Genomic DNA, 24,765 nt, shown 5'->3' with positions numbered 1-24,765 from the left:
TCTGCAGGTGTGTCAGTTGTGAACAGCATGGTGAGTGGGGAAGAAGGAAGTAGTCTCACGGTTCAATGCCTTTACACTCAGAGATTCAGGTATTTGGTTTTCCTTTGGAGGATTTTATCCACATTTTATCCTTTAAAACCCTTAGAACTGTCCTTAAAGAAGCACTGACCACACTTCAGTAAATGTGGGAATTTGTCCAGAAACTTTCATTGGTATCAAACGCTGGTGGACAGTGAGCATTCACTGACTCTTCTGTGACTGCCTGTCAACAGACTAAGTGAGAAGAAGTGGTGTCGGAGCGGAGACCCGAGCTCCTGTCTGTCGACAGGTTCTGAAAGGAGTTACGAAGATACTTCAGTGACCATCAGCGATGACAGAACTGAGGCTTTCACTGTAACCTTAAAGAAGCTGCAGATGAGAGATGCTGACTGGTATTTATGTTCTGCAGGGCAGCAGCAAGTAGCCGTACAGGTTCAGGTCAGACCACACGGCTCTACTAGTAAGTTGATAAAGAGCCTTTCATATTTTAGACATTAAAAACATAACAAATTACACTTTTGAGCTTTGCTGTCTAACTGACTCGAAACTGTGATAATTAAACTTCATTATGGATTTTCTGTGTGCTGATATCATCAAGGATGATTTTTTTTTCATCACAGGGAGTCTAGAGTTAGTCAACATCCTTATGTTGAATAACTCTAGACTTCCCTCTCTAGAAATGCACCCCGTATATTTTTATTGTTATTCAGCCAACATTTAAAAGATTTATGACACAAAATCACATGTAACACAGTTGGCTGTAAAAGAAATACAAAGAGCAACACAGCTGACGGCATGCACTAAGAGGAAAAGAGAAACCTGTATTCAGATAAAAACATTGCTATTTTCTCTCTGTTTCTCTAAATATTAAGTGCTTCTCTCAAAATCAGCATGTGGTGCATTAATTAGACTAAGTCTAAATCATGATAGAATGTGTTATCAAGGAAAACTGGGTGACAGATAACACAATTGACAATTCTTTAGTTTTAGGCCTCGCTAACATGTCACCTCTAAATGCAGCCTAGTGTTAATTTGAATAGCAAAACTTGACATTTAGCTAAATGGCCAGGAAAAAATAAATGATGGAAACTGTTGATTTTTAAAAAATCAATTAAAAACAACTATGATATTTATCATTGCCTGAAATGAATGTTTGGCTGATAAAGCTCGTTGACATGAAATTGACCTGTAACTGTAGAACGAACCAAAAATTGCTAAAATGCTAAACAGACATAGTCTGAGATTGTGTCATTATTGTGGTTGCAAATGATTTTAACAAACATAATGCCATTTTGTGTTATAGACAACATTATTTTAAGTGAAAGAAAACAAACTAAGACCCTTCCCATGTTTCACAGTCCTTACATGCTAATACAGGCATATTTACCATCTCTGTGTTCTTAGGTTAGAGTAATAGCAACATTTCCAAGACAAATAAATGATTGCAGCTTATCATTTGCATAACCTACTAGCATTTTAAATCATGCATTGTAGTTTTTTTGTGATTGCTTGGCATTTTCTCCATGTCACCTTGTAGCTGCTGAAATGGGAAGAAGCAGCTTTAAAGATCAATATGTGTTTGTGACAGATGGCAGAGGCTCTCCAGTCTCTACTTGTTCAGGGTATCGATTATTAAAAGTCACCTATGAACAATATTGATGTTAGGATGCTGGAAACACTCTTTACCTATCACAGCATATTTACAGAGTTGTTACAATATCTTTACCTTCAAAAACAGAGCCCGTGACATCCCCACCTACTCCGAGTCAGCCCTGGAACCGTTACCGGTAAAAGTCAGCACTTCTTTATTTTCACTTTAATGGATGTCGAAGGTGGATCGTCTGCTCAGTCTGCTTTGTGCCTGCTTCCTAGTTACATGTTGGAGTCTATAGTGGGGTGTTCGACTCTCCTGCTTCTAGTGGGCTTGGCTGTATTGGCAAGAAAGATACTGCACAGTAAGGCAACTTAATATTCCTTTGAATTTTAAATTGTTATTAAGTGTGGTGAGAAAAAATGTCGTTTTGTGTGTTGTGTGTGGAAATGCATGTTGTGTGTAGTCGTAGTGTGTGGGCAGTGTGTGCGTGTGCGTGCACCAGCCACAAATTCTATATATAAATAAAGATTTATACGATATAACAAAATGCATTAAATATATCTGACTACTAATTCGCATTTATATTTTGGGCATTCTTTCTAGAGAAGGCTTCTTCACGCTTTAAGCAGACGGAAGAGATATTCCCTGTAAGCCCCCATTATCATGGCCATCTCTGATCTATTACACTCCTTAAGAAACACAGTTATCAGGGATATTTTTTAATGATTAGATCACTCATTCTCCTTTCTGTCAATTACAGGATAATCCAAAGGGCATGAGAGACCTGCAACGAAGCAAGTAACACATTAAGTGTTTGACAACAAGGGTACAATGAACCTACTTGCTTACTAAGATCATTTTGTGAATTGTTAATTGTTACTCTTTGTAACTGAATGTAATTTTTCTATTAATTTGCCACACAGAACATACGGTCTTTGGTCCAGTTTTTTTACCAAACCAAACCACGTCTGAACAAAGCTATATGTTGTGCTTCCTGCAATATAAATTTGGCACATTATAGACTTGGCTTATATAGACTCAGTATTTTAGACTCAATAAAATAAATCAAAATACACGTGTATAATTATATGTGACTTTTTATTTATGTACCAGACTCTATATATTTTTGCAACCTGTGACCTTTTTGCTCATTATAGTGGTCTTATGACAAAGTAGCATTTAGGTGGAAATCTATGCGTAAAACTTTCCTTTTTAGTTACACTTCAATAGACCTAGAGTGTTTGGGGCTTCCCATGATGTACTGATGGTTTCTTCTTCACTACACTTTTTTCACTCTCTCTGTGCTTACATGCCACTTTAAATTTAATCATCATTATTAATCTCCGGCCCTCCTTCACTGTGTATTTAATTTGTCCTTTCTTGCTCAACAAAGCGGTCGGTGCAGATGTCTTCCCCTCCCTGAGCCTGATTCTGACAGGTTTCTACCTGTTAAAAGGAAAAGGGAGTTTTTCCTTCCCACTGTTGCAAAGTTCTTGTTCAGGGTTAGCTCATTGTAGTTATATATAACACCTCGAGGCGAGTGTTGTGATTTGGAGCTAGATAACTAAAATTAAACTGAATTGAATCTGCCAATCAAAGTTGCAGCTGAAGAGAAGGAACACTCACTTGGGGTTTAAGTGTTTGTGTTTCACAGATGGTGTATATGGACACTATAGTTTAAGTTGGGCTCTGCTTTAGTTTCTACTACTGCTGAGAGACATAATGCAACTGAGTAGGGGGTTTTGGTACTGTATTTGCTCAAAAGGGCCAAAAGTGCAAAAATGATGTCAAGTACTGTCAAGAGCAGACCCACACAGAGCTCTCTTTAATTGTCTTTAATGCATCCACGAGTGCAGCAGTTCCAAGAGGAAGCAACTGTTACATGTCAATGAAACTACTACTACAATGAAACTACTACCAATTAAGAACAAAACTGACTAGTTCAACATTGTAAGACTTTCTTTTTGTTATCTTAAGGCAACATAGTTATTGCAGTCAATTAAAATAACATGTTAACACTGATGGTTCCCAAGAAATCATAAAGCCTGCATATATAATGTACATATGAAGTGGTAATGTTTTCAGCTCCAAACTGCTGCTTGTTGCTACAAAGACCAAACAGAAAGAATATCCAATGCAAACAGTAAATCTTGTCTGCCCAAAAAGCCCATGAGACCCAGAGGGCGAAAATGATTTCAGTTTTTGCTAGTATTAGTGGAACCAGACTGCACTGTTTCATATGTAATATCGTCATAATGATATGGCTAATTAACACATTTAGACATGGATATAGTCTGACTGAAAACTTGTGGAGGAAAATGTACATGACGTTAGCGTAGTTGTGAAAATAGGACGTCGGCGAATTAACTCTGAAAGGAAAAGCTCTACATTTTATGCTTGAAGTGTCTGTTCTCATACTGAACCACAAACCGGGCTTTAGAATTGTAAATTGCACAAGCTAATGAGCCCATGATTAAACTAGACCTTGAAAATATTATATTAATATTTAGCTAACCTTCGTTTGAGGGGTAAAAAATATCAAAATTCAAAGAGTCAAGATTCATTCACTGTGCCATACCAGCACCTATGTTCAGGCATGGCAGGTGATACTTTTGTTTATGAACTGCAGCCTTTTAACAGGAAGAAACATGCTGTGGAAGATAGTCAGAGATTAATAACAAGTATGATTCAATGCAGAGATGTCTATAGTAAGTGACCGATGGTGATGTGTCCTGTGTGTCGAAGCTTTGAAGCGTGAGTCGAGTAATCTCGGGGGAGTTTTTGTGAGGCTTGCTTTGATTACGTATACAGTGATGTTCGAGGCCTCGCGGGCAGTCCGTACCATGTGACTGATTCAGGAACTGGCTCGCCGGTTCGCGCCAGATTAGACATAAAATGGGCAGCAAAACACAGCTGATTCCCCATCACTTTGTGTTGTGGAATTGGATTACGTACGTGCTACATAGTTACTTGAGCATTTCTACTTGATGGAACGAGCAAGGAAGAGAAGATTTTCCCCTGTCTGGCAACATTTTCATCTCATCTCTCCTAATAAAGTATGCGCACAGTAATAAATATCACGAATGATAAGTACCATAATATAAATGAACAACACACAGATTCCTATAATCTGATTTCTGTCCTTTAGTTTATTAAAGAGTGAAGCGTCACACACTAGTTTGTGTCATGATTACACAGTTACACAATCATACCAAAACTCTGTCCCGATAGTTTCCACTTTCTCTTTCGTACCAGACATACTGAGACAATATTCATGATAAATAACCATGAAAACAATTTATTTGTTCAGTTTAGAGGTTTACACATCACATCATTATAATCACAGAGCCTGTTTCACTTGAATCGTCCACTTGATGGCGCAGTAGAGCAAATGAATCATCACAATGCTTCGAACCATGAGTCGACCAGTTGGATGGAAAGCTTCAGTTCACCACAAGGCTTCATCTCACCATCACTAGGTACAGCCTATGCTCAGTGATGTATGCAGCGCTTTAAAGGGCAGCGATGCCAAGCTTTTAAATCACCTTGTGTTGAACTCAGAGCTGAAGCTGGAGTGATAGCGTGTTCATTTGTTTATTTTCTTTCTTCAAACAGCAGATCTGACTGAGTCATTTGAACCATTTATGAAGAATCTTGATAGGCAAAAAGCGATCAAAGCAGAGGTATGAGGTCATAGATTGTGGTGCAGAGCTGCGTTCAGCCATGCAAACACATGCAAAGTTTTATGCCTGATGCAAACAGTTTGCTGACATCTGGGTACTCTTTCCTTTTGTATAAATGCATATTAAAATAAATAAATAAATTAGACAATATTCAAAAAACTTGATGGAGAACAGGCACAGTATTTCACTCCCTGCATGGTCGCTTTGCTAAACCTGATCGTGTCTCTGCTGGAGTGTTTAAAAAGCTATAATTGAGCAATGTTTTCATAGCTATGGTTTTGCTTAAAATGTTCGTATTCAAATGGACTCATTAGCTGTTGTTCAGCAATAATGAGCAATGGATTTGTTTTCTGTACCAAAGCAGTTTTGCTATTGTAACTGCAAACTGGACTGCTGAGCCAGTAGATTAAAAATTTGTCAGTTTCGGATTTGAATCCAAAATTTGAAGCCAACACCTGAAAAAAGTCTTCCACACATTTATTATGGCAGCAAGCTGACACTGTGTGTGTTTAAAGCTACAAAGCAGAGATGTCGACCCCACAAGATGCAGTCAGCAGCCTTAGCTCTGTTAGACCAGTAGGTGTGCAGGAGCCCTGTTTTATATGATAGCATTACATGTGTTGTGTTTGAACCTCTGGTTATTTACTTGTTTTGTTTGTTGTTGCATTCTCAATCATAATAATTCTCTGTAATAATAAATATTTTCTTCCAGTGTCTGTTTTCTGTGACCTTTTGAATGAAAGGAGGAAAGCACAATAAATGTGACCTTTGAGAGGAAATCTATCTGTATTTGACATTTATAAGTGTGCTTTCTTACTTAAAGTGTAACGAGCTTTATATTCAATATTTTATTCTTATTTTTGTATCTTTAAGGTCTTGAGCATCAAGTGGTGTTACTTCTCTCCCACTTAATTTTCACATGTCATATGAAGTGATAAACCTTCCACTGAAATGCTTTGCCTAACAAAAGAGAGAGCGAGATAAAAAGGAGCCGTGACTCCCTGCAAATTATGATATTTAAATATTTTTATCAACTTCAAACATATTCCATAACAGGACAGACAGGAGGACCAAACATCTAGTCCAACTCTTATACATTTATGGTAATGCGGATGACATCTGGAAAAAGAGCATTTTTAATGGTTTTAATATGGGTGTGGTATGACTGCTGTAGGCTACACAACCCATGATATATAGTCAGGAAATGTTTTCTGTCAGCAGTTGTTGATGTGAGCACGCCTGCAGGCACGTAAATGACAGCAGCACAAGGTTCTGCGTGTGCTTTGCATGCAGGTAAATAGTCACATTGAGACAGAAGGCATCAATTATGTCTTTTTTCTTATTGAATGTGAAACCGTATAAACATGGGTGCAATTTGAGTCTAGTGTGGACACAACTTTTTTCTGATTTCAGATGCACAGTTAATGCTGATCCCCACCAAACTTTTCAAATCTACTCAGTTCAATTGCATTAAGTTTTGTTTATATCGCTCCAAATCACAACAACAGTCACCTCAAGGTGCTTATTATTATATTGTACATTGTACTGTAAGGTAAAGGCCCTACAATAGTACAGAGAAAAACCAGACAATCAGACAACCCCGCCTTTGAGCACTTGGCAACAGTGGGAAGGAAAAACTTGTAACAGGAAGAAACTTCCTGCAGAACCAGACTGCATTCCATGTTTATCTCAAATGTGCTGCAATCTCAGCCTAGATTTATTTATAATTAGCGATTATAAACCTATCCCTGTGTGGAAACTCTCATTAAATACAGTGGAATATTTGAAAAATGTTTACAAACAACTAAATAAGCAATTTTCAACTTATTGACTTTATAAGTGCCAGTTAGGGTTCAGATTGAATCATAGCGCAGAAACAGGTCAGTGACCTAAAGATCAATGGTGACAGAAAGTCTCATTCTTAGGTGATCTCATTGCTGCTTTTGACTCCGTGCATCATGACATTTTAATTCAAAAGCTTCATGACTCGGTTGGTTTAACAGGTCAGGTTCTTGACTAGCTCTCATTGTATCTAAAGAGCAAAAATTTTTATGTTGCAATTAGCAGTTTTAGATCTGCAAAAATAAAAAATCAATCAGGAGTTCCTCAAGGGTCAGTCCTTGGTCCATTACTCTTTAACTTTTACATGGTCCCACTTGGCACTGTCATAACAAATCGAAACATATCGTAGCGTTCTAATGCAGATGACACACAGCTGTACTTATCACTTTTCCTTCAGTTTATTGGAAATTCAGCAGCCAGACACCTTAGAGTTATGCAGAAATTTGACCGTATTAGCCAAGTATTAAAATCACTTCACAGTACATTGTACCTTTAAAATCCTTCTACTAGTTAACAATGCTGTCAATACTTTGCAGCTGTACCCTGTACTTTTAAAATATTTCATATGGGATATGTACTCATCACTTCTTATCAGCTGCATGAAACAATTTAAAATAGTAAAGCGCAATATGTAGGATACATATAGAGTTAAAATTGAAATGGAGTAGAAGAAGAAACTTCATGAAACTGTACCACTCAGTAAATTTCTTCTAAAGTCGGAGCTCAACACCTCCAGTGTTTTGAAAAGACTCCATCACACGCCAGTCACATGATCACTAATCTGAAAATGAGCTCAAACCAACCAGTTTGGCTCCAGTTTTTATCTAAGAGCCCCAGTGGGTGTGAAACAGCTACTGTAACTCCATTCAGAGATGATATCAGCCAGCCTTGCCTGTACCCATCTGTTCTTCCTCGTGGCTTTTATTCAAGTTTGATTATGAAAGCTGAACATGTCCTTTTAACCAGTGCAAAGCTCTGCAGCATTCCTCAGAGTATTCTGCTGTCTAAGGCCTTCGTGAGGAGAAAACATTGAACCATTGGACTTAAACACCACACCCATGAGATAAACACACTCCTTGCTAGTATGAAACCTATTATTACACACTCCTGTGCACACAAAGTATGTGCTAAACGTGCACATTCATGTGGTATGTAACTAATGCTGTGCTGTGCTGAGAATGCTGCCGTTTTAAGATTAGGAAGTAAAGAGAAACCGGAGCAGGGCTCAGGAGTGGGAGGGATGAATAACAGTTGTGACGTTACATTTTCCTGTTTAACAGCTAGTCCTGTTATCTATTCATGCCAATTTATGCAGCAGGAGTCACCTGATCTGCTGTCAGTAAGAACACAGGAGTGGTTGGATAACTTCCATTACAGAAGAAAAGCTGTAAGTATGAGCAGAAAGTTTTTTATTTAATTCTTAAACTGTGAAACAGATCAGGTCAAGCAGCATCATTAATTCAAAAGAGGAACAGCACATGTGCACCCCTTATTGGACAGTTGTTTAGATCGCCGGCCTGCTGCACAAAGCTAAATCCTGAGTATTCAAAGAGTACAGTAATAACACATGTAAAATGTTGCTAGTTGTTTGCATTTGAAATGTAACAAGCTTCACTTGTGTGCTTAAGACTATCCTCTAAAAAAGAAACAGCCACCTGTTTGTGCACTTGTTAACTGAATGCATTTAATTGGTGCCTTTACATGAGCTGCTTCCTCTTTAGTTTTGTAGCTTTCAGCGTAGTTAAAATCCACTCACTGCCCGATCAGCTTGTTCCAAGTATGGAATAAATCTTTATGATGACTGAAGTTTGTAATGATTGACTCAGTTAGAGCTGTATATGGCCTAAAAGCCTTCACTGTGTGTGCGCTGCAATGTGTTCTTAAGGGAGTTTGGAGTAAAATGCCTGTTCTTGGCTGGGGAGATTCATATAAATCCGTTTGTGTAGTGACTGCGTAGCAGTTGTCAAACTTAGCTCACTATAAAGATTTTAAAAAGGTGTAAAAAGTTGGCTGTGTCTCGCCGTGGCTTCACGTTACTTGGATAAGAAACCACCACTGCTGTTTTTACACCTTGGTTTATGGAGTAGATTAAACAAATAATATGAAAAGTTTACATTAGTGAGCTGGCTGGCTGATTCTGGTACTTCTGGAGAGAAGCAGTAATTATGCAAAGCTAAGGGCAATAAACTTTCATTTGTTAACCGCAAATTTGGCTAAACTGAATCTGTAACAAAGGGCGTAAAGTTCAGTTTTTACTAATCGTAGTTATTTGGTAATAACTGCCGGGTTGGGTTTTCTTCAGGAGCTGCTTTCCTCATATTCTCCTGTGGTAGGAGTTCTTCCAACACCACTATGTTTGTGAGCATTTAACCCTTTAACATCTAAGTCAGCGGTCCCCAACCCCCAGGCCTCGGACCGGTACCGGTCCGTGAGTCGTTTGGTACCGGGCCGCGAGAGTTGAGGCTCAGGTGTGAAATGTATGGTTTTCAGGGTTTTTATCGGTTTTCAGCGTTATTTTGTTATCGTTTTTATCGTTAACTCGGTTTTCCTGGGTCTTTTCACGTGTGTTATGAATAAATCTTCTTTTTTTCGGTACCGGTACTAGTTTTATTTTGTTGTATTTATCCGCGACACCTTAAAGGCCGGTCCGTGAAAATATTGTCGGGCATAAACCGGTCCGTGGCGCAAAAAAGGTTGGGGACCGCTGATCTAAGTCATTATGATACTCCCAACCCTTAAACCCGTCTACTAGCCTACGTCAGGACCCCAACCCTAATTGTTTAACACACTAGAAGAACTTGAGTGCAACAATACCTATAACTCAAGGCCCAGTAGTGACATATGATGGCCTGTGCATTGCTTTTATTCCCCTCTTTGCCAAATCAATATCAGATCAGATTGGGGAAGCCCAAAAAAACACACAGCCCTTGCCCCTCACCACCTGCTATTAACGTCTAACCCCAACTCTGAACTGGGACAATCAGAAAATGGACTTTTTATTAAATTGTTCTCTTCAGTTTTGTCCATTAGGCAACAAATGTGAACCAAGAGAGGGAACAAAGGGTGGAATTAGGGTCAACAAGGGTTAGAAATAATTCAATTCAATTCCATTTTATTTATATAGCGCCAAATCAAGGCAGCACGGTGGCACGGTGGTTAGCACTGTTGCCGCACAGCAAGAAGGTCCTGAGTTCAATTCCACCATCAGGCCGGGGTCTTTCTGTGTGGAGTTTGCATGTTCTCCCCGTGTTTGCGTGGGTTCCCTCCGGGTACTCCGGCTTCCTCCCACCGTCCAAAGACATGCAGCTTGTGGGGATAGGTTAATTGGATAATCCAAATTGCCACTAGGGGTGAATGTGAGTGTGAATGGTTGTCTGTCCCTGTGTGTTGGCCCTGCGACAGACTGGCGACCTGTCCAGGGTGTACCCCGCCTCTCGCCCTATGACAGCTGGGATAGGCTCCAGCGCCCCCCGCGACCCTGAAAAGGATAAGCGGTAGCGAATGGATGGATGGATGGATGGATAGCGCCAAATCACAACAAAAGTCGCCTCAAATAGGGACTCACACCTCAGAAGGTTAAGACAGAAACATATACTGTATATAAATGATGGACATGATCTTTCTGATCTAAAAATCAAAGCTAATTTCTACTAGAAAAGTCACCCTTGGTTTCTCAGACTGTCATCACACTTCTCACATTCACTATGGAAACACCAAGATGATGATAGAGGCAAAAAAGCACTAAGAGTAAAGCTTCAAGGCGGGACCAACCAATGAGATGGTGACAAGTTGGCAACGTTCATGAAGAAACTGAAACAACGTGGACTAAAAACCCAAAACAAACAAACCAAAAAAACCCTGAACACTTGTCAGAGCTGACTTGTCGGAGTTACTGCTCATAAATGACAGCAGTTAACTTGTGTAACTTAATACCATATTTCAGTTGATACATTTTATCTTAAATAAATAATTAATTAAAAACGTATTAATTTTAACCATTAATATCAAATGTACCTATTTCATTGCAGAATTTCCAAATATCTGGATTCACCTTAAATGACTTTGCATAATATTTTTACAGTCTTGCCTTTAAAATAAATGGTAAATGGCCTGTATTTGTATAGCGCTTTACTAGTCCCTAAGGACCCCAAAGTGCACACATTCACACACTGGTGATGGCAGCTACATTGTAGCCACAGCCACCCTGGGGCGCACTGACAGAGGCGAGGCTGCCGGACACTGGCGCCACCAGGCCCTCTAACCACCACCAGTAGGCAACGGGTGAAGTGTCTTGCCCAAGGACACAACGACCGAGACTGTCCAAGCCAGGGCTTGAACCGGCAACCTTCCAATTACAAGACGAACTCCCAACTCTTGAGCCACAATTGCCCCAAATAAAATCAAAACAAATTGCAAAAGTCTTTAATGTTTCTTGGGTTAAATTGCTGCTTTCATGCTTTGTGAAACTAGTCTCACACTTATGAGTTCAGAAGTGCTTTTTGTAGCAAGTCACTATAATTATACCTCTGATCTCTAAGTAAGATATTTTGATTGGTGGAAGAGTAGACTATTATTATATCACAGTAATAACATGTGGAAAGAATGGGTGTGTTAGTTTGGGAAACAATGACTCATTCATTAAGCACACTGAAGAGTGCAGGGTGTATGCAGCCTGAATTTCAAGAAGTGCATGCTTTAACATATTTACACAATTACACACACACACGCGCACACACGCACACAAGCAGAAGTCACAAGAGTGCTAAACGTTTGTTAATAAAGTCCTTTTGTTGCCTCAAGGTTGCTAAAATAATTTTTTTCTGGTAGTGTTTTCGGACATGAACAATACGTTTTATCGAGCTCTCCTCTCATCACGACATTCAGACATTTGCATTTACTCCCTCTGCCTGCAGCTTATCATTTGACTTCCTCATTTACAGTTCTGCAGGTCATGGCCTCCAACATGCTACCAGAAAAGCAGTTCTACTGTCCCGTCTGTGAGCAGGTGTTCACAGACCCGGTGACGACTCCCTGCGGACACAACTTCTGCCAAGCCTGCATTCAGAGCAAGTGGGAAGGCACTGACGTCTGCCAATGCCCCGCGTGTGACAGGTCGTTCCCTTCAAGGCCTGAAATAAGCATAAATATAGCTTTCAAAGAGCTCGCAGACACATTCAAACAGATGATAGTCTGCTCATCGGCCACGCCGCTGTCTTCAGCCCAGCCTGGTGAGGTGGTGTGTGATGTCTGTGCCGCCACGTCCCTGCAGGTGAAAGCACTGAAATCCTGCCTGGTGTGCCTGACATCGTACTGTGAATCCCACCTGGAGCCTCACAAGAGGGTGGTCACCCTGAAGCTGCACAAGCTCATGGAGCCGGTGAAGAACCTGCAGGACAGGATGTGTAAGAAGCACGAGCGGCTGCTGGAGATGTTCTGCAGGGATGAGCAGAAGTGTGTGTGCCAGTTCTGCACTGAGACTGAGCACAGAGACCACAAGGTTGTTTCTGTAGAGGACGAGAGCACGGAGAGGAAGGTGTGTGGTGAACTTTCTAAACTGTCAGAACAATTTTTTATGTATACTTATAAATCTGTAGTTCCTCTTACACACACTTAAACACTTGACCATAGGAATAGAGGAATCGAGGAAAAGAATAATGATTCAACTTCCTGTAGTCATGCCAATCAGCAATGCCTTTTCATTTATTTTGTGCCTGATTAGGTCCTTATTAAGAAGAGTGAGGCCGATTTTCAGCAGATGATCCAGGAGCGACTGAAGAAAGGGGAGGAGATCAAAAACTGTTTGAAGCTCAGCACGGTGAGCCACGACGCAAATATTTCTGTCATGTGGTTTATTGGATTCTCTCTTACTGATTTCTTGTTTTGGTCAAAGTAAAAAAATGTGTTTAGAAAGTCTGACATGAGTTTGGTAAAAGCTTAGAGAGACTTTTACACAAACACCAGTTCTTTAGGAGGCTAGGCGTATAAATAGTTCAGTTAGTTTCATGAAATTAGACCAAGAAGATGTATAATCCATAGACCGTATATAGGACAGATTCACATTCCTAAATGTGGAGCGAGTGAGAAACCTGCTTCATTTTGAACAGCCACCAGGGGCAGCCCTTGCCGTTGCAAGGTGGTGGATTTAAAGTGTGCAAAAATGAAGATGCAAAACCACAGAGAACAACATGGAGAAGAACACAGACAAGCAAATGAAGCATGTTGCACAAATGCAAAACTCAAATGAGAGAATAACATATATAGAGGAAACGGGACACGTGGGAGAAGGGAGAGAGGACAAAAGGCACTCTGTGGAAGAAAACCAGAGAATAATTACACTTGACTAAATGCAGAGTGGTGTATAAACACATAGGGAGTGAAAATGGTGAGTGAAGAAGAAACACTTCTTGCATCATGGAAAGTGTGCAGCAGCCTGCACATATTGCAGCATAACTAAGAGAGGATTTAGGTCAGGGGTTTCCAAATCCAAGCCTCAAGGGCCGGTGTCCTGCAGGTTTTAGATGTGTCCTTTATCCAACACAGCTGATTTAAATGGCTAAATTCCTCCTAAACATGTCTTGAAGCTCTCCAGAGGCCTGGTAATGAACTAGTCATTTGATTCAGGTGTGTTGGCCCAGGGTGAGATCTAAAACCTGCAGGACACCGGCCCTCGAGGCCTGGAGTTCAGCACCCCTGGTTTAGGGTATGATTTAAGAAAAGCATGAACTAGTTTTTCAGCATCGCTCTGAGACAAGATGTTTGTCATTTTAGAGATATGGTGGAAATGCTACAAAGCAGTCTTACATATGTATTTAATATGTGCATTGAAGGACATATGCTCAAAAACAACTCCAAGGTTTTGCCATCCAGATTAAGAATCTGGTTAGACAACATGAAAACACAAGATTTTTAGGTCCAAGTACAATAACCTCAGTTTTATCTCAATTTGGAAGCAACAAATTGGAGGTCAGCCAGGTCTTAATGTCCGTAAAATATTCCTTCAGCTTAACTAATTGTTGGATAGATAAAGCTCAGTAACATCTACACATCTATAGCAGTGAAAATGTATGCAATGCCTTGGAATAATACTGCTTAATCAGAATCAGAACAATTTATTGATCCCCAGGGGAAATTGTTGACTAAATACAGAGTGGTGTATAAACACTTAGGGAGTGAAAAAGGTGAGTGAAGTAGAAACACTCAGTGCATCATGCAAAGTCTGCAGCAGCCTACACCTATTGCAGCGTAACTAAGCGTTAGGATTTAGAGAAGCATGTATAATGTAGACAATAGTCACAGTATGAAACCCTCTGGAACTGTTCTGCCCGTTTCTGTGTTGGTCCTTTATTTGAAGACGTAACGCCAGGATACATAAATAATCATAATAGAGACAACCTCGGCTAAATGGCCCATGACATCAGATTGCATTTAGGTCTATGCAAATATAGCCTTCAGCTTACCCCCCTTTCTCTGTGACCTCAGTAGGCACGTTCCTGATGAGACTATGGGCTTAGTCTCTAGGTTCAGGTCCTATTGAAGAACACATGAACAAAATTATGGTTATTCAGAAGGGTAAGGACAACAAATTATCTAGGATATCTGAAGACTTATGATTGACTAGTTTTTTCCCCCACATCTTTTATACTATCTCTGGCACAGTCACGTAATGGGATTGATTTACTGACTTAAGTCCATGTGGTTTCTTGAGACATTCCTGTGTAGTCTTTGGAGTGTGATGGGCTACATAGTGCAGCAGGACAGACCAGAGCTGTCCCAGAGAGCAGTTTTTAGAGGGGCTGCTTGTATTAAAGGAACATGCATATGAAAATTCAAGGACCCAAAGGTCGTTGTAATACAACAAGACAGTCAGTGGTTTCAATGTCATGGTGGAGCTGTCCAGGAAAAGCAGGGAAGGATTTCAGAAACAGACCATCGAAAAGACCAAGATGATCACACAGCAGCAAACGTAACACATAACTTAATCTTTTCTTTTTCATTCAGGTAAGTGGAGAGATGGAGGTGAAGGAGAGCGATCGTCTCTTTACGTCTCTGATTCATACCATCAAGGAGAGACAGACCGAAGTGAATGCAGAGATAAAGGAGAAGCAGAAGGCAGTGGAGAGGAGGGCGGAGGAGCTCATCAGTGAGCTGCAGCAGGAGATCACTGAGCTGCAGAGGAGAAACACGGAGATGGAGGAGCTGAAGAACACTGAGGATCACCTGCACCTCCTGCAGGTTAACATTAAACTAGGACTTTGAGTTAGACTGATGACGGTTGAAACTTTTTTGGCTTTGGCATCACTTAATTACATTTAAAAAAAAAATCTCAACTTTATATGTAGGAAATATTGAATGTGTGTTAAGGGCATTCATTTAGTTTTTGTCATTTTGTGATCTAAAAATACCAAATTTTAAATGCCAGCATTAAACTTTCTATGCTCTATTTCTCTCTTATAAAGCATTTGCCCTCTATTACATCACCTCCACCCACAAAAGAGTGGATGGAGATCAACATACCACCTGAGCTCTGTGTGGGGACTGTGCGGAGAGCCTTGTCTAAAGTTGAACGGACCCTCATGAATGAAATGGAAAATTTGAAGAAAGAAGGTGACACAAGCTTAGCAGGAAAAACAGCCTTTTATTTTTGAGATGGAGCTCTTCTTAAAAATGTCAGAACTCATCATCTTACTTTTCTTATGACAGAGATGAAGAGGATGCAGAAATATGCAGGTATGCACACATTTCAATGCATAAATAAATAGCACTGCATTGCTTTCTGTCTTATTCTGTCATATTTAGGCAAATGCACGTTTTGCGTGCTTATGTATAGGAATGCTTGTAAAGATACTTTTAGTCATATGCTTAGAGACGCTTTCTTAACTTTCTTAACTTTTGTATCTATTCTTCTATTCTACTCAAATTATGGGTGCAGGATGACTGGTGCATTTCTCAGCTGATTTTGGTGAACAAACCTTAATTATATGCAAGCCAATCATGTCTGATTTGCATACCAACCATTAGAAGTTGTATAAGCTAAAGTTATTTTCATTTTACCTTGTAGTTGACGTGGTTTTAGATCCGGACACTGCCCATCCAAACATCGTCTTAACAGCTGACGGGAAGCAAGCGGGTCGTGGTGAGCTTCTTCACGTTGTTCCAGACAACCCCCAACGCTTCGACCCTGTCATCTGTGTTTTGGCCAAGCAAGGCTACATCTCGGGGAGGTTCTACTTCCAGGTGAACTACTTAATTATAAAATCCTAGTAATCCTAGAAATGCAAAACACGTTTTTGATTTCTCTCATTCTCATATTTGGTTTTTAATCAGGTTTCAGTCGGTCAAAAGACCTTCTGGGATCTGGGCGTGGTCAAAGGATCTGTCAACAGGAAGGGCATGATCACCTCCAAGCCAGAAAACGGCTACTGGACAGTGCGCTTGAGGAACGGCGATGAGTATCGAGCTTTAGACTCCCCTTCGGTCCGTCTTCCTCTCAAGGAGAAACCGGAGATTGTGGGGGTCTTTACGGATTACGACGAGGGAACCGTGTCGTTCTTCGACGTGGAGGCCAGATCTCACATCTACACCTTTACTGGGTGCCTTTTCTCTGAGAAAGTTTACCCCTTCTTCAGCCCGGGCGTTTGTGACGAAGGAAAAAACAAAGGGCCATTGATTATCACAACTGTCAATCATGAGTCATAGACTGGAAGAGCCTATACCTGCTTTTTAAAGATGCAAGGGATGTTTTATCTTTACTAAACTCGAATATTAATATTAAAGCTTTTTTGGTATTTGGGTTCTATGTAACATGTTTCATGGCTTGAAGTATTGATGTGAATGGTGACAGTGGTGCTTAAATGAAGAGCCTTTCTCTAATATATTTGCTGTTGTTCTAAAAGGTTGTTTTTTTGGACAAAAAAGTTGCACTACCAGCAAAAAATGCTTCTTTTTTGTATATATTGTCTTTTTAACAATCATCGTCCATGACGTGAAAGAAGCCACAATAAAACACAATCTCCTGTTTCAGATGCAATTTTTAATTTCTTCTAGCTATTTGGGATTAATTGGCCTCGACTAAGCTTCATCTTTGCATCTTTGAACAGAAAGTGTTTGGGTTCTTTTTAGTTTGATGAGTGTAGTTTAGAACATAATGTTTTAAGAAACATACAACATTTTAATGCGCAGATTGGAGTATAAGGTGCAGGAATGCCAGATGAGATGACGATGCAGGGACTCGGGAGGTTAAGTAAGAACTATAAGTCATCCTAAATGTAAAATGAATGACTATAGAAACCAATTTAAACTTCATCTGACTTACACTCAGAAACATGCAACACTAACCCTGTAAAGTCAAATGTATTAGATTTGGCCCATTTTAAGACATCAGTATGATTTTTGAACCCTAACCCTCTTTATTTAAGTTTTCAAGATAAACAAACTGTACACAAAAATGCCAAATGTAGTACAAATTAAGATAAGATAAGATAAGATAACCTTTATTAGTCCCACACGTGGGAAATTTGTTTTGTCACAGCAGGAAGTGGACAGTGCAAAAGTTATGAGGCAAAAATTAGGATACAATAAGAATAAATACAGTACACAACTGTACAGAATAGAATAAAATACTATATACAGTAGAATAAAATAAAATACTATATACAGTAGAATAAAATAAAATAAATATACAATAAGATAAAAATAGAATACAAATACAAATGCTATATACAAACTCCTATATATAATTTGATATTTAATTTATTCATTTTTAAATTTGATGAACACTTCAGCTTCAAAACATTAGAATTTGCTGGCAATTATTTCATGTTTCAGGCTTTACAGGGTTAAAATAAAATAAAGAATTGAGGCAAAAAATGTGAAAAAGCACAAAAACATCTTTAATGTTAAATGAGCGACAAACTTAATGCACTTAAATGCTTGACAAAAATGTCTTATTGTACGGTATATCCTGCCCTTTTCATAATGCAGCAGAGATCCAGAACACTGCTACCACACCTGAATTTGTATACAAATTGTATTTTAGTTACACAATGTACTTAACGTTATAATGTTTAATGGTGCTCACTAATTCAGTACAGTGATGGAGAGACATACGCCTTTGAGTCTGACCCTACTTCACTTGTTTACTGGTGCTTATTTATTATGGTTGTTGTTAGTTAATTTAAAAAAGAGAGAGAGAAATTGCCAGAATAAGGCTGTGACTATGTTTTGATCAGTTTTTTGTGGTGATTTGTTTTTTAAATAAATATTTGAATCAGTCCCAGCAGGACTACGTGTGTTTCCATGTGCTTTGCATTCACAGAGGCCTTCTGACTAAGGATAAATGCTGCAGGAGGGATTATTCGTCCTCTATGAGAGAGCGAGGACTTCTGAGTTATGTCCTCCTGCTTCTGATATGAAAAAATGCTTATAGGAAAATCTATGATAAGTTATTGTCTCTGCAGCTTAATCAGCTTTTATGCTTGGCACATGTTGAACAAATGCAAAGCACAATATTCAAACTTTCTTATCTTGTGCAGGTGTTACGGCAAAGTTACTGCTTACGAAAGCATTCAGTATTTCGAGTCATCTTTCTTCCTCGACATGATGGATGTAATCCAGTCTTAAGGAAAATATAAAAGATTATCAAGAACACTTAATGAGATAGAGTCTTGTCAGTTCAAGCAGCAAAACTCTCAGTGGAGATGATGAAAACTGTGGAATTAGTTCGTTTATGAATTCTTACTGTTAAATATAATCCTCAGTTGAGTTTATGTTTGAGACGTGTCTGAGTTTGCTGGAGGTCACAGACATGCAAAACTCTTTTTCTTGAACAAAAGTAGATTTTTGCATCCACCTGCAAGGACACAAGATCCGGAAATCCAGGCAGACACCTGCTTTGAATTTGCAGATTCAAGAGAAGGCTGCATCCAGCTTTTCACATCAGAGCTGTCTCCTTCACAGGTAGGAGTTATTGGGGGCTTTGATTGTTGTGTATCCTTTGCCTGACATTTGAATGTAATCCACCTTTTTGTGTTTTTATGAGTATACTTTAATCTCTCTGAAAGCAGAGACCATGGAGAAGAAGATGTTTTGCATCTTTCTATTCTCTGGTGAGTACATTTTCTCTCTTGCCTTTAAAGTTAATTGATCTACATCAATACTGAAGTGTTGAAGGACGGATGTAGAAGGCATAAAAGCTGTGATACAAAAGGTTTTTTTTTGTTTTTTTAATCGTTGGCATTACACACAGGTCTGTGCCATTTCACCTTCTCTTACCAACGTCCTCTGTACCACTTTATCAACAACCCTAAAGACTGGCTCACTGCCCAGCAGTACTGTAGAGACATGTACACTGATTTGGCAACCATAACTGATGAGCAGGACTTGGAGGATTTAGCAGGTCTGGTGGGGTCTGGTGGTCCCTTTGTGTACTTAGGTTTGTACAGAGATTGGGGCTGGTCAGTGTCTGAAAATGATGACTACAAAGTAGGAGAACCTGCATACTGGAACTGGGCAAGTGGTGAGCCCAGTGTTCAGTCCTGTGCAAGCATGTCAGCAACAGGGGGATGGTCTGCTACACCGTGCAACGCCACTTTAAGCTTCGTCTGCTACACTGGTAAGATTTTTAACACTTTTCTGTGCTGTTTACCTTTTGTGTGGGCCACAGTCCATACCACAGTCCCCCCCCTGCTTTGAAACGAGAGTCACTCTTTTAAAACTTAAAGTGAGAAAATTATAAAGAACCAAATCAGAAATTATGACACCAAACAAGCACATTAGAAGCAATTACAAGCAAAATGCTTATGAATTATGGTACAGCAACTTTTTGCACTTTGTTTTATAATATTCTGGAAACCTTTGATCTAACATTGTGCACCCCGGGATCATAATCATTATGTAATTCGAGATATTAAAATAATTCTGCTGACTAACTGAGCATTTTTTTCCCCAAACATCTGTTTTTTTCTGTAGCACTTGCCACTGCCGTTTCTGAAAGGTTTGTCCTGATCACCAACACCATGGACTGGCTCTCTGCTCAGAGCTACTGCAGGACTACGTACACAGATCTGGCCCGAGTGCAGAACCAGCAGGAAAATGACCTGCTGCAAGCCTTGGTGACAAACCAGCAGGTGTGGATCGGCTTGACGAGGATGTCCTGGAGGTGGTCTGATGGAAGCGAACCCTCGTTCATACCCTGGGGACTCTCTGTGATAACGTCAGCTCAACTCAGCGATTGTGGTGTGCTTGAGGTCAGCAGCAATCCTCTTGGGATGGTCCAAAAGAGCTATGCTGAAAAACAGCCCTTTATTTGCTACACCGGTAATCATTTCTTTCTTCTGTCATAAACCACAAACCGTGATTTGTATGATAGCCTTTTAAAAATTCCCTGAGGTCAAAATCATTATCAGTGATGACTAACCCTGTACTATCAAAATAAATAATTTTGATCACTTTTTAAATTTGTTTTCCTAAATCGAAGAAAATGTTATCCATTAAGGTATATATTGGGTTTATTTATAATCATTACTTATAATCATTTTCAAAGAGTGTGTGTAAACCTTGTGGGATCTGTAGTGCAATGTAGTGGCAGAAATTTGGAAGGACCAGTTCCTGTTATTAAAAAATAAAAGGTGTTTGGGAGCTTAATTTTAAATTGACCCCCCAAAAAATTCACTCTTATTGTACACGTAAAAAGATTTCTGGCGATTAGAGCAAGAAAACTAAAGGCAGATATAACTGGAAAGCACTGCTGAGGTTTTACACTTATATTACAGTGTAGTTTATCAAAATGTAGAGAACAAGAAATTACAAAAAGTTTCATTTAAAAGTTAGTGTATAATTGTATAATTACAACTTTTAGCATTTGAAATGATGATGAACTAAAATTAAAGAGGAATTTATAATCTTACCAGCTCCGCGGAAAAAGACATTGGTGCAAATGGAGCTCAGTGCTGATGTGGACATGACAGACCCAGGTGTGAGGGAGTCTGTCTTGAAATGGGTAAGTTGTGTAGAGTCATAAAATGCCAAGTAAAGTTTAGGTAATGAGAACAACTGCCAGATGTTTTTGAGGTGGACTGAATATCAACTCTGTAGGTCACTGTAACATCAACATACATTTTAAATGGAAACAACTTTATTAGACTCTTTTGTACAAAATTTAAAGGCGACCATCTATTCTCACTGGACAGTTTATCACATACAGTGTAGTAGTACTCAGCTGGACTCATTTTTGCCTTCAAGGAGTTTTCATTTTTCATGGCTTCAATTCAACAAGTTGCTGTAAACATTCCTCAGACACAGTTGCTTCAAATTTGTTGCACATCCATAAAGTAAATCTCCTGTTCCACCACATCCAAAAGGTGCCCTAATACATTGAGATCTCGTCACTATAGAGGCCATACAGTGAACTGTGGATACAGTAGATAGGCATGGTCAGGAACAACATTTAGGGATGATGTGGTATTTAAATGATGCTTCCTAGTACTAAGATGCCCAGGGTGTTCCCAGAAAGTGTCAGATTCTGACTTTCTGAATGTCGCATCAGAATCTGAGACCCGTCAAACACTTTTCTAATCTTCTTTTGGCCTAATTTGGTGAGCCTGCGTGAACTGTAGCCTCGGATTCTTGTTCTTAGCCAACAGATGGGGCACCCAGTGTTGTCTTCTGCTGCTTTAATCTATTAGAGATGCTCTTCTGCATAACTTGATGTAACAAGGCAGTCTTTTCATTCTTCTCTGACCCCTGACATCAAGGTATTTTCAACCAGAGAACTTCAGCTCACTGGATATTTTCTCGTTTTCAGAGCATTCCCTGTAAAGCTTAGCTATGGATTGTTGGAAAATCCCAGCAGATCAGCAGCTCCTGAAATACTAAGACCAGACTGTCTGTCACCACCAACAATGCCATGCTCAGTGTCACTTAAACTCCCTTTCTTCCTCATTCTCATGCTCAGTTTGAACTACATGCCTGAATGCGCTGAGTTCCAGCCATGTAACTGGATTATTAGATTTGCTAATGAGTGTTTAAGTTCCGATATAACCATTACATTTCTGTTTCTCTTACACAGGTTAAAAATAACCTGGGCGGTACATCTGATGACCTAAACGTGAGCTGGTGGAAACCTCCAGAAAAGAAATACCTCTTAAAGCATCAGAAATGTCCCCCATAGTTACCACTGTTTGTTTCTGCAAAAAAGAGGCTCAATATCATAAACGTACCTAATATACCTTTGGTATATTACTTTTATCATTTGCAAAAGTGAAACCAAACATGATTGATTTGTTCTTTATTTCTTAGGTTATATTTGTATATTTCCTTTTTCTGTTGGAGTGCATAAATAAACATGAAGGAATGCAAACTTTCAGGGTTATTTAAGGTGATGAACAACTAAAGAAGACGAGTTGTGTTTGTCTCATCAGAGAGAAATATCAGATCTGAAAATTAGCATCTACTTTGAATCGAGCTCAAGTAAACTGGATTTCCATGTAGTTTGCATACATCGAAGCAGGCCTTAGAGGACTTTTTCTAAATTGGTCATGAGGTGAAGTTAGAATAAAGTACAAGCCATTCTATAGGGAACATTTAGAACTGACTGCTGGGCTAATGCCATGCTTAAGCTAACTACGAGATTATGCTACTCAGGCCCATTTTGGTGTAAATCTGCATGTTAATTGGGGATCTTTCAAATGATCTTTATTAATAAAAAGAACACATCTGTGTAACAGTAGTTGAGGACTAGCTTTCCAGTTTTAATATTTTGTTAATTCATTATTGTATTTAAATTATATGAAGATCGTTCTCTTGTGTTAAGACTGTGGTACATACAATAATTCTTTGGTGTGATTCGACTTTAGCTTGGACAGATTTCCATTTATTTATTTATTACTGATCCTGCTGTGTGTGCAGGTTGCGTGGCTGCTCGCTTCCACTACGCTTCTTCCTCTCAGCGACATCAGTTTCCAGTAATTTGAGGAAAAGTACAAAAATTCCCAGATTTCTGTGGAAATGTTCTTTCTTTAATGAAACAATAATAATAAAGAGTGAATTCTGTTGGAGATATTTAATGATTTGATTTTACCAAGCATTTAAGTGATCTTTCATCACAACAATTCAAGGACTTTTTAAATCAAATTTCTTAATTGATGATTTCTCCAGGCTATTCTTACAGGTTTTAATGATGCACGGGAGTATTTTTAATCCAGTTTTAGTAGTTTCAACAATCTCCTTGGTTGTTTCATTGCTTCTTGTAGGCCCTGCTGCAGAGTTACATGCAATTACAATTATTTTCTACTGACAAACACTGAAAGGATTGCTTTTATAGCGTCATTTTGGCACCACCTGGTGGTACAATAACATATAATTGAGACTATTCCTTCTTTTTTTAACTGTTTTATTGAAGCATTGAAACATAATCTGACATTTAAAACAAAAACAAAAAACCCTGAGTGAAATATTTATCATGAAGTTCATTACATGATGACAGTGAAGCTCTGAAATCTGTTGTTTCTTTGGGATGCTTTTAATTTGAAATGTCTGATAAATACGGCTGTGTGTACGGCTGAAATGTGAACCCAAGTATAATAAAATTAATTGCTTTCAACTAAGCTGTGATCCTATAATTTTATAACTAAATCACAGCCAATAAAAAGTCAGAGAGAGGTAGCCATTGTAGGAATATGGAGTTGTTCCTTGCCGGTTCCCAGGTCTACTCTGGCCTGATGCTGTAGCACGTGCCAGAACCCCATCATTAAATAGTTGGCCTGTCAGCGTGTTCTTCAGTGACAACCCCAGGTGACTATTCATTGCATAGACAAAACTCATTAGCCTTATTTGGTAGCTTATCTATTATAAACTTTTTAGAGTTCTTAGTATGTTTGCAAACTCAATATTCTGTCGAACTACATCAGGGGTCGGCAACCTTTCTGATGAGTGCCATCTAAAATTTCCTCAGAAGTCAATGTGCCATATGATTGCATTAGCAATAAATTTAATAACACTCTATATTAACAGTTACACACTATATAGAACAACTATATAGAATTTGTCAGGGTCCTGGGTTGATGACCCAGTGTTTTTGGTTTTTGTACTTTTACTTTTGACATTGTTATGTATTATGACTGTTGTGTTTTGGTTTCCCAGGGGTTTCCTTTATGCTCTCTCTGTTTGGTGTCACCCCTGCCTGTGTATCCCCTCTTGTGTAGTCAGGTCTCTGTGTTTAATCTAAGTCTCTGAGTCGGTGTAGTTGCGTGTCTGTGTGTTTCCTGTTTTACTTTGAAGGTCCCTATCTGATGTCAGTGTGTTCTCTTTACGTTTTCCCTGCCTCGTCAGCTGTGATGTCTCCCAGGTGTGTTCCCCTCCTGTTTTCCATCCCCTGATTCTTGGTGTGTGTATTTATAGTGTGTGTTACCTCGTCCTCGTTGCTGGTTTATCTGTGCATCTTCCTCCGTCTTCCTGTGCATTCTCCCCGCGTTGTTCTCCCTGCAAGGTACCCTCACTCATGTGCAGGTTTTGTTGTTTAAGTTTTAGTTTTCCCAGTTTAGAGTGTTTTCAATTCTGTTTCTCGCCGCCCTTTTCGTTGTTTATTACCTCACCGTCAATAAAGCTTCCTCA

The 24,765-nt window shown here is 39.3% G+C and overlaps 3 protein-coding genes across 3 annotated transcripts; all 3 read left to right on the top strand.

The window, feature by feature from the left end:
* Positions 1–6: 6 nt before the first annotated feature.
* Positions 7–3,854, top strand: LOC102307551 (CMRF35-like molecule 7; the record flags this gene model as incomplete). Its single annotated transcript, XM_005952510.2, is given in 6 exon segments — positions 7–89; positions 273–499; positions 1,778–1,826; positions 1,912–1,994; positions 2,237–2,280; positions 2,394–3,854. Coding segments are annotated over 6 exon segments (528 nt in total), but the record flags the coding sequence as incomplete, so codon positions are not given.
* A 4,580-nt stretch (positions 3,855–8,434) lies between these two features.
* Positions 8,435–17,700, top strand: LOC102307866 (E3 ubiquitin-protein ligase TRIM39). Its single transcript, XM_005952511.3, has 8 exons — positions 8,435–8,545; positions 12,099–12,691; positions 12,878–12,973; positions 15,157–15,390; positions 15,615–15,762; positions 15,859–15,885; positions 16,217–16,392; positions 16,483–17,700. The coding sequence occupies exons 2-8, from the start codon at positions 12,110–12,112 to the stop codon at positions 16,852–16,854; spliced, it is 1,635 nt and encodes a 544-aa protein (XP_005952573.1). The 5' UTR covers positions 8,435–8,545; positions 12,099–12,109; the 3' UTR covers positions 16,855–17,700.
* Positions 17,701–17,847: 147 nt separating this feature from the next.
* LOC102308190 (C-type mannose receptor 2) lies at positions 17,848–24,098 on the top strand. Its single transcript, XM_014331240.2, has 6 exons — positions 17,848–19,113; positions 19,221–19,262; positions 19,403–19,768; positions 20,125–20,472; positions 21,066–21,154; positions 22,223–24,098. The coding sequence occupies exons 2-6, from the start codon at positions 19,226–19,228 to the stop codon at positions 22,322–22,324; spliced, it is 942 nt and encodes a 313-aa protein (XP_014186726.1). The 5' UTR covers positions 17,848–19,113; positions 19,221–19,225; the 3' UTR covers positions 22,325–24,098.
* The last annotated feature ends 667 nt before the right edge of the window (positions 24,099–24,765 follow it).

The sequence above is a fragment of the Haplochromis burtoni genome, unplaced genomic scaffold, assembly GCF_018398535.1.
Source record: "Haplochromis burtoni strain Fernald_Lab_line unplaced genomic scaffold, NCSU_Asbu1 Contig_1735, whole genome shotgun sequence".
Classification (NCBI taxonomy): Eukaryota; Metazoa; Chordata; class Actinopteri; order Cichliformes; family Cichlidae; genus Haplochromis; species Haplochromis burtoni.
Note: the sequence above shows the minus strand (reverse complement) of the source record. Positions and strands in the feature narration are given on the sequence as shown.

Excerpts from the sequence above, each read along its gene's own strand:
- LOC102307866 (XM_005952511.3), top strand. The coding sequence starts at position 12,110 with ATGGCCTCCAACATGCTACCAGAAAAGCAGTTCTACTGTCCCGTCTGT. Across the intron at positions 12,974-15,156 it reads ACTGTTTGAAGCTCAGCACG|GTAAGTGGAGAGATGGAGGT; the intron begins GTGAGCCACGAC and ends TTTTTCATTCAG. Across the intron at positions 15,886-16,216 it reads GAGGATGCAGAAATATGCAG|TTGACGTGGTTTTAGATCCG; the intron begins GTATGCACACAT and ends TTTACCTTGTAG.
- LOC102308190 (XM_014331240.2), top strand. The coding sequence starts at position 19,226 with ATGGAGAAGAAGATGTTTTGCATCTTTCTATTCTCTG. Across the intron at positions 19,263-19,402 it reads TTGCATCTTTCTATTCTCTG|GTCTGTGCCATTTCACCTTC; the intron begins GTGAGTACATTT and ends CATTACACACAG. Across the intron at positions 21,155-22,222 it reads GGGAGTCTGTCTTGAAATGG|GTTAAAAATAACCTGGGCGG; the intron begins GTAAGTTGTGTA and ends TCTCTTACACAG.